The sequence below is a fragment of the Phalacrocorax aristotelis genome, chromosome 3, assembly GCF_949628215.1.
Source record: "Phalacrocorax aristotelis chromosome 3, bGulAri2.1, whole genome shotgun sequence".
NCBI lineage: Eukaryota > Metazoa > Chordata > Aves > Suliformes > Phalacrocoracidae > Phalacrocorax > Phalacrocorax aristotelis.
In genome coordinates this window covers 114,764,905-114,780,022 of record NC_134278.1, presented here as the reverse complement: position 1 = coordinate 114,780,022, position 15,118 = coordinate 114,764,905, and the positions used below count along the sequence as shown (strand labels likewise).

The following is a 15,118-nucleotide window of genomic DNA, read 5'->3' as shown; positions in this document are numbered from 1 at the left end:
TGCAAGACAAGTTTGAAAATGCTTTAAAACTGTGTATTTTATTAAGCTTTTGCATGTGCTGCAAGCACTGAAATACCCCCGATTATGAAGTTATTTTGGTGGAGTTATTTTATGTACAGAAAGTGTACTATATCTGACAGAGATGCACCAGGCTTCTGTAAAAGATCTCTGGCAGAAAGGTGAGAGATTGTTTTTTCTACTGCACCTATTGGATGCTTATACTCCGAATTTCATGGCTTGTTGAAGCATGAGTGTGTAAAAAGCCGCATAGGCTATAGTACTAGGAAAAAAATTTTTTTTTTTTTAGAAAAAACTACTCACATAATTTTTTTTTCAACATAACCTTATGAAAAGATGGATAAACAGGTGCATCCTTTCTTTTCTTTCTTTCTTTTCTGTTGAATGGCTTTGTCTCTGACTCTGTGCAAGAGGTTTCTACCAATATATAACGACTTTACAGTTTTTGCATTTTGCCTGAGTTTGTAAGCAGAGTCAGAGATGACAGTTTTCCTATGTATACTCTGAAAAGACTTCATATTTTGAATTGTTATTGTGATATCCTTAATTGTGTTTTGTGCCTTTTAAGTAAGGACAGTGATTTTTAAAACGACAGTTGCTCTCAGATGCTACCCACCGTGTGCTTTTCCAAATGCCCTGGCTTTGACAATTCAGCCGCTCGTTGCAGGAGGAGTCAGTTTTGTACATCCTGTCTTTTTTTTTTTTTTTTTTCCTACTTCTGGCTGTGAGGAACTTTTGGGTTTTGGGTCATATCTGACTGAAAGTTATGTGCATACCCGCTTCTGTAAAGTATCCGATGTATAAACAGACCAAGCTAGCTGCCTAGTTTTGTTGTGCTTGTCACAGATGGTTGTAGAAAATAATTTGCTTTGTTGCTAACCAGATCTATTCTGATACAGATTTGTACATTTGTCTCTGATCCAAAAGAATGCAGTAACTGTTAAAATTATGCTGAGCTCCAAAACTAGCCTACCTGACCCATATGATCTAATATTGCAATTAAACTTGTACTGGAGCATAACTGAGAAAGCTGCAGCTAGGTGATGGTGATGATGAATAATTCTAATTTTCCTTATCAACTCACATGATTGTCATGTGTTCTTTCTTCTTGTACTCCGTTTTGTGCGTCTTGTGTCAGAGCAAGAGGGGACACACCTCTAATATCAAAAACCAGACAGGTGCATATTCTGGATTACAGTCATTTTTGGATTTTTATGCCACAGAATAAGAACTAGCTGTTTTCTCAGGCTCTTTCTTTTCTTAAGTTAGATGATAACAAAAGGTGTTTTACCTATTAAGGGATTTTTTTTTTTAGCCTGGTTTTCATTAGATGTTATGTACAAATAGCCTTTTGGTACAGTTGTTAATGTTAAAATTAACAGTAATTCAGTTTTTCATTTGGATTGTCATCAAACCTGGATTTTCTTGAATATTCATCACAAAAGACATACTTCTTTCATATCAGTGCAAACACTTTCTCTGGAAATTTGCAAGAATGCTTTCAAATACAAAACCAGATTGAGTTGTGGGCTGTTTGAGTTGTCTTTTGAGAAATGCCGCTAGCATTAGGTGCCAGTGCAGAAAATAAGGGCAGTTAGAAATCTGAACAAAACAGTGTCTAGTAGAAGTGTCACTTCCATCATCCTTTCATGGTGTGAGGAGCTTTCTGTAAGTTTCAATCTAATCCCTACAGTCCCAGTTTCATTTAAAGAACATTTCTGCCTCTTCTAACATCTTAAGCAAAGTTCTGGCACACAAATTTGTGGAATGAACACTTCTTTCCACACCTGTGGCATGATAATTTTGAAACATAACGAAGACCAGCAGAGTAGTACCACTGTTAATTGTTCCCTCTGATTTCTAGTCGCTTCACACTGCATAGTAGACAGTGTATCCTAGGGTCCCATTTATTAAATTGAAAGGACCCCATGGAACATGAAACAGAAACACAGTCACATAAGAAAAATGTGGGTTAGAGCTGCACAGCTATCAAAGTTACTTAAAAATTATCTATAAAAAGTATAATTTAACTGGTGGTTTCAAAATCACGTTTTTACACTTCAGTTTATACCTGTAAAGTAGGAAAGTATCATGTCTGTTTTACGAGTGAGGAAACTGAGGAAGAGCAAGTAACAGAGTGAGACAATAGAAGGGGGAAAAAGTGGAATCTGAATCGTGTCTCCTTTTATTTTGTTGTTAATTTTACCAGCTGTTCAACAGCGCAAAGCAGTCCGGGTTTCACTTCCTTCTCCAGAAGCTGCATGTAGATAAAAGTCCACAAAAATAAATAATGGCAGATTTGTAAAACTAGAATTTAAAAACTATGTGTTTGTATGTGGTATAATCCCCTTAGCTGTTCAGTAATAACATAATTTAAATTATCATGCAGTTTACCCATTCTGCAGCAAACAGTGCTGTAGAGAGAGTTATTTTGCCTTTTTCCCTTAAGGAGTGTATTCTGTCTGCACAAACTGAATATAGAGATTTATGTTCCTGTTGGTTTATGTATTGGTGTTTGTAATCGATGACTGTTGTCAAAATTGTGTAGATTAATTAGATTATGTCTGTACAAATTCAGGAAATGCAGTACTAGATCACTGGTTTGGACAGGTTTCCAGAGGTGGATTCTTTCCTGTATTGCAAATAGCCATGAAAATTCTCCCTGTCCTGGCTGTAACGCTGCCATCCAAGGAAATTCGGCTCTTGGTACTCTCTTCCAGCCCGTTGCTTGCAGGGAGTTGCTGTGCTTTTTTGGGAGAGGAACCGTCACAGTACCAAAAGCTCAAAGTGGTGTTCAGACGTGCTTATGTCCCTCTGATAAGTGTTGCTGAGCTTAAGGCTCCTTCACTTACTTTTCATGTTTGTTCATTAGCTGGCTTGCAGTTTTTGTGTAATCTGTAATTGTTTCAGTGTATTAGTGTAATCTTAGACTTTGTACTCGTGTACAAGCTTGGTTTTGCTCCATTCTGCATCTCTTCCTCTGCTCAGTAAGTGCTTCCAAGTGCTGTTCAAATATACCTGACACACATATTCTTGGTTCAAACTCAGCACTTCCTTGAACAGCAAAAAGAGGGGAGTTACTCTAGTATTTCACTTTTTCCTGCACAGGAAGTTCTGAGTGAGGTCACTTCACTTTCTAAGGACTTCAGGAAGGAGAAATTAGAAGCTACCCTGGCTCAGGGTAGGTCCTGCCAGGCAGGTGCTGCTTGGCAATTGTTACTGTCTTTCAGGAAGGGAGATGGACAATGCACAAAGATATTCTAAAGGTCAATTTAAACATATACAAATTATAATAGTAAACAATAAAAAATTAACATATATATAGAAAGATAAGTACTACATAAAAAAGCTGCATTTACAGGACCTTTTGATTTAATGTATGATAATGTTCTTTTTTAATTCTTTTGTCCTTTATTAATTTTGTGCTTGAATTTGCAAACTTGGCGATTTCTCACAATTCTCCTTATGTCTTCAGTAGCTTTTAGTATTTTTGCATTTTTAATCATCTTCTCTTGGGATTACATTATTGCTGGGCAGCGGCTGCTTTTGTTTGGAAGAGGAGTTGCAAATGCCAGAAACCGTACACTGCAAAAAATAGGAGCAGAAGGTATTGTTTAATCTCTTAATTGGATATAGTGTAGAAAGATATCTTTATTCTTTAATTTTAAACTTCTGTTTGTACTGAGAAAAAATAGCAGTCTGCAGGCCCGTGGGTTATGTTAGAAGCTAGATGTGTGTGGTCTTTCACTGTGCACTGAAGTGTTTTATGTAGCACAGTTGAATTCCCTTGAAGCACTTCTTTTTTGGGGGAATGAAGGTGCAGATATATCCTGAATCATGCTTAGCAATAAGCCTACCTTTGTGTATAGCCAAGAAGGACTGGTGTTCTACTGATATGTGACTTCCCTTTTCTTTCATGCAGAATTTTTATTAAAGCTGTGGGAAATAATACTGCCCTGTGTTGAATAATACAAAGATGCCTACATTAACCATATGTATACCAAAAGACTCAACATACTGACATCCACGTAGAATTGCACAGTCGAGCCCATACTACGTACTATTGAATTATGCATGATGTTTTTAATGGTGGAACAAAAACAGTAGCAGAAGGAAGTGCTGCAGAGGACATGCAGCTTTCGCTGGTTATTAGGCACTGGTGTACGTGCATGCAAATCCCAATATATTCTTTGTTGAAACTCTGGTGCTTTGCTATACAAATCAAAGCTACTCGAAAGTAATACCTAATGAGGGAAGACTAAATGAAAGAAGAGCTCTGACCCAGGGAAGAGCAGAATACATACCAACTTACTGTACTTTAAAGAGTGAGAAATAAAGGTCTTATATTTAATTGGATCCTGAAAGTATCAACTAGTGTAAATATTTACTGTACAATAATTGCAAGGATTAGTCTTATTTGATAGTCCACAGTGATGACGCTTGTCAATGTCTATTCAGTGAAAACTGGGAGAATGTAACTAAAATTATTTAAGGAAGAGCTGCTGCATTTCAAGAGGCAGCTGTGGTCTAAAGTCAGTTCATTGAAATTCCAGACCCTGTGGTATATATTTGATATATTCCCCATCCTGTTTTGTTTACCCAAATTCTGTATGGAAACCAAATACTATATACGTGGTCTTTGAAAGTTGAGACTGACTTAAAGACCTGCTGTGTAGTTTTTTGAAAATCCAAAAGGTTTCAATGGAAAAATTGGTAAGAGTTCTGTTGCAGTGTTCATATTCTTACCAAATGCACCTAACCCTACACTATGCATTTTTTTGAGCCTTTTGCGATAGTATAACTAACATACATCAAGATGATATTTTCTTTTTTTTTTTTGTATTCTCGCCTAGAAAAAGATAAGTTGTAAAAAAATTATTTAAGCATACTTGACCATTTCTGGTTGTTGCAAAGCAGTTGCTGCTTGCAAATGCTGTTAAGTCTGGAGTGGGCACCAACATGGTGATGCCAGGATGCTTGATCCATCCATCCAGGATGTTTTCCTGTTGGCCAGGGAAGGCACCCAGCCGAGGCCTCCCAGTCTTCCACACTGCAGAAGCAAACTTGGCTCTTGTCACATGCAGACTTGACTCTGCAGAGAGGTCGCCACCGCTCCCTTCCACTTACCACTGGAGTTCAGCAATTTCTCACCAGTTCCCTGCTTACCAGCCAGCACAACCCAGCCGTGCCTCATGGCACTTTCTGTGACTTGTGCCAGCTGCTTGCGCTGCTGCCTGTCACACAGAGCCATTTCCTAGGTCGTGTTCAGTAGATTCCCATGTCTTGTTCACCTTAACCTCAGGCCAGGCCCTGATGAGTGGCCTTGGTGCTTGCCTGCAGGCCAAACGCTGGCTTGTTGGGCTTTGTAACCACCCCTTTAAAGATGACCTGTTGCATGGTTATGGAATGTTGTATATTGCCGGAGGGACTTTTTGGGAGAACAGAAATAGCAAGAAGTTTCAGTCCTTCTCTGGAATTCTGATAGTGTAAAACTTGTGAGGTCTTTGGTCCCAAGTGCATTTCATTAAAATCCAGTGCACCGAAATAATTTCCTCACATTGTTTCCTACAAGTTTTACAGGTTAGACAAAGTTACCTAAGACTTGATACTTACTAAAACTTGAAGGGAGATCATCTTGGAGGAAGGAAAAGGAGCAGTCTACTACAAGGTCAGACTTGAAAATATTTGAGAAGAAAAAACCATTGCCAAAGCCACAGTGCTGCTTTCCAGATATGCAGAGACTGAAAAAAAATTAAGGGGAAAAGTATTTTTCACAGCGTGAAGACTTCTGTTAAAGGTTATCCTGTCACGCTAAGCTCTGTTGTATTGCCAGCATCGAACTACTATATCACCAGCAGTCCAGTGCAAACTTGATTATAGGTATTTTGATAGCCAAACTCTACCAGGTCTAACTTAATTTCAGGCTTTCTAGCATCATCCAATTTATAATATCTAATTATCGAAGCTATGATGTGTTATTACCACTGGTAGTGCTACTGTCAATTTGTCATGGATTCACTGTATGGGGTTTTTATTTATTTATGTATGTGTTTGTTCATTTTTACCGCAAGTCGCTGAGTGCACTCAATTGGTTGCTATTTTAACAAGTTTTCTGGAGAACTCTTCAACAATGATGAACGTTAAGAGAAAAGCCAGAAAGCAATTTACTACCAAGCAGATACCAGATGAGTGGGCAAGAGTCCAGAGTTCAACAAAAAAACCTTCAATATGGAAAGAGTTCGTTAGCATATGCTTGTGCCACGCTTTGAAAACATAATTAGAACAGGATAAGAGTCAAAGTTGTTATCTCGCTGTAGTCAGTGGCAAGGTCTCTGTTGACATCAGGGTAGTGACCGCTTCATCCGTTGTGTTACTTGTGGGTTAGTTAGATACATTTCTAGGTTTGTTCCGACATAAACAGAACCTTTGTCAATGCTGTAAAAATTGCAGTTACAGTGTGCATTTTCCTAAAACTGACTCTTGAAATATTTATAAAGTATAACATAACTTGTCTTTTTGTCCCAACTTCTCATCTATTTTTTCAGTGCAAGACATACTCGGATTTGACTGGGAAAGAAATACTGAGAATAGTAGACTGCTTCCGTATGTGCTTTCCAAAGACAAGTGCTCCTCAGCGCTTTATATTCCTAAGTATAATCTTGATGTGGTTGTAAATGTTAAATATAGGTGGTATTTTGAGACATATGATCTTCTCTGTTTCCAGGTGGGCCATGCACAGGTACAGCTCATGCCTCGTTAACCACACCAACCAAAAGATCTTGCGACTCAGGTATGTGTTTTGTGGGGGTTGAAGATTTAGATTGTGCATGATATATAGCCCTATGATTATAGTTTAATAGTCGAGTGTAGTAACTATATCTGATGAATGCCAAATGAAAATAAATGTTGTTGCTTTGCTGTCAGAAATGTGTATATATAAGGGGATTTGTATGGCAGATAGTCCACCTCGGAGTCCTGTTAAACATAATTCCATAAATATGCTAGGTTTTCAGTTAATCTTTGTAAACATAAGACATACAGGAGTAATCAGTTTGATTTAAGTCTAATGTAGCATTCTGGAAACCCCCCCTTTAGATGCAAAGTATTGAGTAGAAAACTATTTGGAGTATATTGACTTTACTTTCCCTGATTGAAGAGGCAGTATAGACAGCTGATGCTTGCATTGAGACTCAATTTTATCCGCTTTGGGTCCTTTTGATGACTATTTCTACATGGAGGGTATAGATGGATAATCTGTCACAGAGCTAGTGTTAGTAGTGACATGTTAGGTGATTTTCAGGCTGAAGCTCTGCTGCTTCTGCAGCAGATCTGTCATGAAGAATCGTGTGCGCGTACACTCAGGCAGGCAGCCAAGTTACCCGCATGGGCTCAGATCTTTTTCAGACTTTGGTTTTGCATGGGTTAAGGAGAGCTCATACGATCCTTTCCACCAGCACCACTGTGGGAAGTCAGAACCTCCTGTGGAGTGGCAATGACAGGCTTGTAAGTAGTGGTAATGTTCTAGCAGTCTGTTTCCAAGATAATTTTTGCCTGCATTTGCATTTATGTACCAATGGAGCTGTATTGAGTGTGCAGAAAGGAAGGGTGTTCCTGTTTGGTTAAGGGCTCTTATTCTTTCCAGAGTTCAAGGTAAATTTCCTCTGAAGTCATTCTTTCAAAAAGTTTCAAGTTACTGTGCGTTTAGCTGAACTGTAGTTACTCCATATATGCATGTTGTTAGCTTGCAGTGAATGCGTGATGATGCAGGTTGGCTTGGTCTGCAGTGATGGACGGGTAAAGAGAAGCTCCGTTACCTTCCATGTGGTGCAGGTGCAGATCTCCCAAGTAATGTGTGGATTTCCCTCTCTCTTCTTCAGAGGGAAATTTTTCACAGTGAGGGCAGTCAACCACTGGAATAATCTCCCCAGGGAAATGGTTGACTCGGCCACGTTGGACACTTTTAAGATTCGGCTGGACAGGGAGCTGGCCGTGGCCCTGCACCTCCCAGCCTCCTGCCGACACGCGGGAAGCTGGAAAGGTCCCCGACCACCACAGGCATTACAGTGAAGAGAATTAACCCCTTCTCAGCCAAAACCAGCACAACCATCTTCTCTAGACAATGCTCTTCACAGAAAGGTTGGACTAGATGATCCCTGAGGTCCCTTCCAACCTGGGATTCTGTGATTCTAGGTGGCCGTGGAGGTGTTCAAGATGGAATGATTGCCACTGTACCCCTTGCAAACTAATCTGCTTTGCTCCTGGTATTACTAAACTGTATTTTCTTTATACATTAGCCGTTGTAATGTTTAACTCTGGTCTTCATTGCAGCGTAATTTAAAAGCTTTCTATGATACTGAAAACTGAGTACTATATGAGTATTGAAAAAAATGTGCTTGTGATTAGCAACAAGGCAAGTAGGTCCGCTATTCGGAGTGTCAAATGGCACAGTAAAAGCTCCTTAGAATAAAGCAGATGAAGCTACTAGACATGTTAAAAAATATCCATTAAATGGTTGGCTAACTTTGCCCAGTAGTTCTCTTATTTTCAGTTTATGCTAATGTTTGGTCCCTACATGCCAGTATGTTAATCATTTGGTGTGTTTAGCAAGAAAATAAGGCTTTTTAATTTGATGCCACAAGTTTCATCTTCAGTCGACTAAACCTAATGATTTTACATTACCTCATTTTCCCCCCAGTGCTTTTTACATTATTTGCTCAGTGATCTGCATATTTTGTTTGTAGGCCCTTACCTAATAAACCTGTTACCAGGAGTTACAGTTTTCTTCTCCAGAGCTTGAATTTTCAGCAAACTTCCATTTTTAAAACAAATTACTATGTTTTCAAAGTCTGCATGTGGGAATCCAGATAAATATGGGAATTGACCAGAAAACATTGGCTACAAAATATTACCCAGAAATGATGTGACGTATTCAGGCGGAAGCAGCAGACTACATAGGGGAATATTTCACACTACATTCACTTCAGCTTAGTGTCCCTTCCTAGGAAGCTATTTAAGTGATACAAGCAATACTTGTCAATACTACACATTGTGTATAAGCCTCTTTTCTCTAAGTATTCTACATCTCTTCTGCTTGGAAGAGCTATGAAGGAGGAATGTTTTGGTGGAATTCATCTGTATTTTTCTTCCCCCTTCAAGTATAGTTTTTCCCTAAACTCTGCCATATATCAGCCTTTGAGACAGAAAATTAGAAGTTTGACCTAGTTATCTTGTATGCAGGTTCCCATCAGGAGGATATTAAGGAAAGCATAAACCTTTCATATTTTATTAGCCTTAATGTAACCATTGAAGAAAGATCAAAACAATAAATCTGCCAAGACACAGGAAAAGCTGTCTTGAAAAAAAGAAGAGTTTTTACCTCATTCACTTGTCACCTTGCATGCTGGAGGAGATATTGAGAAAAAATATTGTTATGACACCAAATAGTAGGGTTTTTCCTCCTCCTGTTTGCCAGAATCACCACTGTGGTAAAAAGTATTTCTATTCTGAAGTGTCCCTGTAGGACAAGGATTATAATGAAAAGAATGAAAAAAGCCTTGCAATCATTAGTTTGGATGATGCCTCAAAGTTTTTTGAGAGCCAGCGGTCTGAAGATTTTGTAGGAAAAAGGATGGGACTGTGTGGCCTGGTGTATAGCATCTTACGTATTTTGATTTGTTTTTAATGGTTAGGTACTGTTACGATTAATGGCAGATACTTTGAGCCTTGCTCTAGCCAGTAGGGCATCCAGATCCCATTTGTATTGGGTGCCCGTGTCTTGAAAGTGCAGTACTGAGTGGCACATTACTCTTCTGCTTCTGCTGTACAAGTTAAAGATGATTTAATATGCAGTTCTAAACAGCCAGATTTTAAAACATTTTCATGCAGCTTAAAGAAACCTGGAAAAAATTGGTGGGCCTGTGTGAGTGCGCTCAGTTAATCTTTAATTGTGTGATAGAGACGGTAGCAGAAACGGGCAGGTAAAATGCAGTAATGACACAATTCATACATTATATCCATGAAGTCTGTGAGTTTTTAAGTACTTTATTTCTCAGTAGCAGTTCACGAGAAACGCGCGTCTTTAATATTCTGTATAGTTATAAGTGCAGATAGCTCACGTTTTATGAGGATATCTGTCCTAGACGGGTGTGGTGGTATTTATATTGTGTGAGATTACAGTGTCTGTCTCATTGCTCTGTGCTTTTTCTAGTGTAAAATTTGAGTCTAGAAGATGCAAATAATTCTTCCACTGCTCGAGCAAAGCAGTTAAGCAGGTGTATGCTCCTTTTCAAAGTTTTGGGTTTATTGGTGTTCTTATACTAAGTCATGTGCTTGATTGTAGCAGTGCCAGAATCTAAACACTTTGAGGCTGAAGTTGTGCAACTGGAAGGACAACCTGTTAGGAGTTACAGAAGGGGCAGGTTGCGGAAATAGAACTACACAAATATTCAGCTAGAGCCAAAACCAAGAAACCACTACTTTTGTATGATCATTTCTTATCAGTTGTTACATGTTGACTAAGGGCAAAAACACCTGGTACACCACTGATCTTTTTTTTTTTTTTTTAATTGCTCTGAAGTGGTAAGTTCCTGAGCAAAATATATACAAAAGACCATTGAAGGGGATTTATAACAGTAAAACAACTCTGAAGGTATGGGTTTTTTATCAGTGTTCCAAGGGACTTCTAAGGTGTTCTTTAGTGTTTGACTTCTGGAGGGCATTGTGCTGGAAATCCAACCTTCTTGGAGCTCTCGCACCAACAGGAAAGTGATGGTAGAACAGCCTTCGAGCAGCATAATAAATCACCCAGCCCTGGCTATAATAGTGCCCATTAAGGAGGCTCTTTTTTTCCTTCCCCCCCCCCCCCCCCCCCCCCCCCAGTTTCCAGCTGTACTAATAGAACAGTGCATCAGGCAAGGCTGTAAATAAGTTATAACCCAATAGGTGGGCGCTGAGGTGGAACGGACGGGAGCTGAGGCATGGAGGCGTTATTACTGCTCATCAGCAATTATAAACAGGATAAAGTGTCTGGGACTTGCACTGATGCAGCAAGAGCTAATAGAGGCTGGGAGATGACGCTGTACCGTGATCAGATGATGTATGTTGATGGGTTTTTTCTACCTCTTCTTATTGCCTGTTTCTGTGATGTGTTGTATTATCTGTTCTGTGCTTCTGTATCTATTTGGACGGACAGATTGGTTTCCTCTCCTGCTCAGAGGAGCTCAAGCACATATATGTGCAAAAAAGCAAGCTTCAGTATACTTTGCAGTAGTTGCCAGTACTGGTTAACTGAGCCTTCGCAAAGTGTTATGATTATTGTAGATTAAAATCTTCCTAATGGTAAAGAACATAATAGTCATATCTGTAAACAAATTTAAGGACTTGCTGCAATTGTAGGATTTATTCTTACTCTCACCTTGTTCAGCTTTACAAAATCACTCTCATTCATTAAAAACAGTGGATACAGGCACCCGAGGTGTCTTTTACACTGGGTGCATCCTGTGTGTTTTAGACTAAATGTGTAATAACCAGCGTGGCTGCGGAATCCAGAGAGATGGGCCTGGGGTCAGTATATCAAAAAGTTTGTTAAAAGTCAGCTATAGCTGTGGTGATCCTTGCTTCTGAGTTACAAAAACTTCAGCGGTTCCTGGGAAGGTTTTTAAGAGCTTGTTAGCACACAATAATTGGTAATATTCACCAAAAAAGTCTCTCTTCATCTTTTATCTATCACAAGAGTGTCTAGCACATTTTTGTGCTAGACACCTAAATCATCTCTCTACTAAACCATAGTGAAAAAATGCCTTGAAATTTAGCCTGTACTTGCTTTAATCTAAAGGAATTTTTGCAACTCTCTTCATAGTTCATACATTAATCACTCACGCTGTTTACTTCTGAAGAGAATTTCCTTCTGAGTGGTGGAAAAAATACAACATTCCGAAATGAAAAGGTGTGCAGCAGCATGGCAGCATGTGAAAACCGTGACTCTTGTCCGTCTCTATTCAGTACAGGCAGGATAAAATAAATAGATTATTTTTCTATCATCTTACGATATTAGGAGAGGAATACTTACATCTGCCTGTGTTAAAGAATGCTAAACTGAGGTGAATGGAAGCTCATTCTTTTCATAGTCGGTATTTCTTTGAAATTAACTTTCATACTTACTGGTTCCCAGGTGTTCTTTTCCTTTGCATTGGTCATAAAGTGAGGAAGCTAGATGGGTGAAGTGGCCAGAGGGAAAAAGAATATAATGTGACTGTGGAAGCCCTGTTTCACATGCTGTACAGATGAATTAGAAATACCTACGGAGACAACGTTTTGAAGAGGTTTATAAAATGTGCTAGTAATTCCTCCTTAGGAATAACTCCTTTTTCTAACCAGTCTGTTGAAGCCGTTCATGAAAGGATTTCTGGCCCTAAGAAATAAAATTACTGCTATGGAATAGGATAAGTAGGTGAATATAATCATTTATATGCTTATTCTTTTTTCTAATTTTATAACATTGTATTCCCCAAAATTGTACTAACTGAGATTAATGCCCTTAAGAGCATGTAAGGCAGTCGCATATGATCTCCATGTTACTGATGCATCCTTTCTAAAGACAAGAGGAAGACCTCAGAAGCAGAGGATTGCCGTTTTCCACTGTGTGGCCTGTCAGTGTATTCGTGTGGTCTCTCCGTGCACCTTTGTAGTTGGCTCCCTCGTGCAGAAAGCGGGACTCAGTGTGTGCTAGCGTGAGTGGCAGAAATGTGTACTAATTTAAATAGATTTTGATTATACGAGGGTGCATAGGTTAGGAGAAACAAGGTTTTTCTCCATTGTGAGGAGGGGGAAAAAAAAGTACAGTAGAATTAAAAAATAATACTCAAAATGTATACGTGGATGGGGAGTAAGGGTCTCCTGGCCTGTATAACCTCCCAGCAGGTGCTGAGACACTGACCTCTGTGTGCCTTGCAATACTCCCAGCTTTCTGAGATCAGTACCACGTTGTCAGTTCATTCTGGGTCTAGGTTTTCAAGTCCAGCATCCTAACAGAGAACAGCCTCCAGGTACTTAAAACAGTTACTCCTGCTACCTTTATTTATCTTCTTAAATCACCCAAATTAATTTTTTATCCTTAGTGCTGCTTGGATACGCCCTTTAACCTTCCTTTTTCATTCTTTCTTCACCAGTTTAAGGCTTCTTTTGATTAATTCTAAGTCCATTCCTCAGCTTTCACTTCTCTTTATCTCTCTCTGCTGCTCTTGATTCAAATTTTTTCATCTGTTTTCATTTCTATATCCTGAATCCCATTATGAAATAACCACATCCGAAGTAGAACAACTTTGAGGAAAAGGTGCTTAAGTCAAGAGGCCAGGATGATCTCTTGAGAGGACTTCACATTGAACTGTAAGCCAGTAGGAAAACTTGTTTTGAATGTCAAATTAAAAGTAGTACCAGATAAGAGAACAGTAAGGACTGTCTCTGGGTTAGCTGTGTCAGGAAGAGTAGGGCTGGCAGATTAAGGGAAGAGGTTTTTCCCCCCTAATTGGCACTGGGACAGGTACCCACAGAGGCTGTGAAATCTTAGTCCCTGAAAATTTTTGAACACGGGCTGGACCAGCCTCTGAGCAACCTGATCCAGCTTTGATGTTTACTCTGCATCAAGCAGGAGGCTGGACTAGGTGACCCCCAGAAATCCCTTCCAATCTCATTTTTTCAATAACACTGACAGAAAGCAAATATGATCTGAGGGATTAAAGGTATTTAGTCTAACCTCAGTCGCATTCATAGCACTTAGTGAGAGCTGAGGCAGGTAGGCTCTAGAAGTACAGGCATGCGTTTAGTGCCTCAAGCATTGCAGAGAAGAGCCAGGAGAGAGACTGTTGGAAGGGTGGGAGAGTTGGGATGGTCAGTGCCAAGCAAAGAGCTGGGGAACGGTCCTTGCAGCAGTGTTCTCAGTGGCCATGAGCAGGATAAGCAAAGTGCGCTTCAGTAAATAGGACACACTCATGTCCTGGCTTTCTCACCACTTGCCGTCTGTGTCTGATGGGTGGTTTTCAATCTGCTTGGTGAAATTCTTGCCAAATACAAAATTTTATGGTTTTAAGATCATTAGCTTTTAAAATTCAGATATGACGCCATCTTGGTATTAAAGTCTCAGGGAATTATGACAAAGGATTTGTCCTCAAATTTGTTGAAACAGAAGAATAAATATTTTATTCTGTGTATATTTTGATTAAAATGAAACAACTTTACCTTGAATATTTTTTCATGTTTTCATGCCATGTCTAGTTTTCAGAACTATCAGGATCTCTTCGATAAGTTGACTGACCTTCACATTAGGTACATAATTATTATTAGCAAATATACATCTATTAAGCTTATTTGGCATTATACTCCCGACGGCTCTGAATTCCTTGTTTCATTACCAGCATCCGCCTACAGACTGCTGCAAAGCCGTTCCCTAAGAACAAAATTGCATCTCATAACTTTAAATAAACCACATCTCCATTCATTTCAGTTCAGAAGAAATCGGGGTTACATGTCGTGCACTTCCACCTACAGCCCCTTCCTAAAACTTAATAAAAAGAGATATTGGGGCAGGATTGGGGAAGCTTAGTGTTTGCTTTAATTTTGATTGGGCTTGCCCAACAGCAAGACAATGTGGAGAATGTCGCAAAGAATAGTTGAGATCATTAACTTGTGAGGAACTCTGCTCCTGTCAGCCTGAAGAATTGATTTTACCTCAGTGTGTTGCAGTCAGCACCTTGATCTGATCTGTACTGATCAGACAGCTTTCATACCAGTATGCTTTAGCAAACGAGACACAGCTATTAATCGTTTTACATTTGTTATTTTATTGCACTGGAGGTTTTTTCCAACAAGTTCAGCATTAAATAACTGGCCTGAAATATATCTAAAAACACATCGCTGCTTGTATTTGCTTTTTAATTTTGTTTTTACTGTATTAAAGTAGAACACATGTAACATGCAGGGAGCCGGTCCATGAATGCGTTACTGCTGTACTTCTGATGTGAGGGCAGTGCCCCAAAGGTTTCATCTGACTCTTGGTGAAGGCCTATATTCTGACTCATTATTTCAGTGAGCATCAGACAGCTTTTAA

The 15,118-nt window shown here is 39.3% G+C and overlaps 1 protein-coding gene across 1 annotated transcript in view; it reads left to right on the top strand.

The window, feature by feature from the left end:
* ZFAND3 (zinc finger AN1-type containing 3) overlaps nucleotides 1-15,118 on the top strand; it is a 141,271-nt gene that overhangs the window by 93,956 nt on the left and 32,197 nt on the right. Inside the window, 1 exon segment of the mRNA XM_075089146.1 lies at nucleotides 6,743-6,808. Coding sequence (XP_074945247.1) covers nucleotides 6,743-6,808 — 66 coding nt within the window.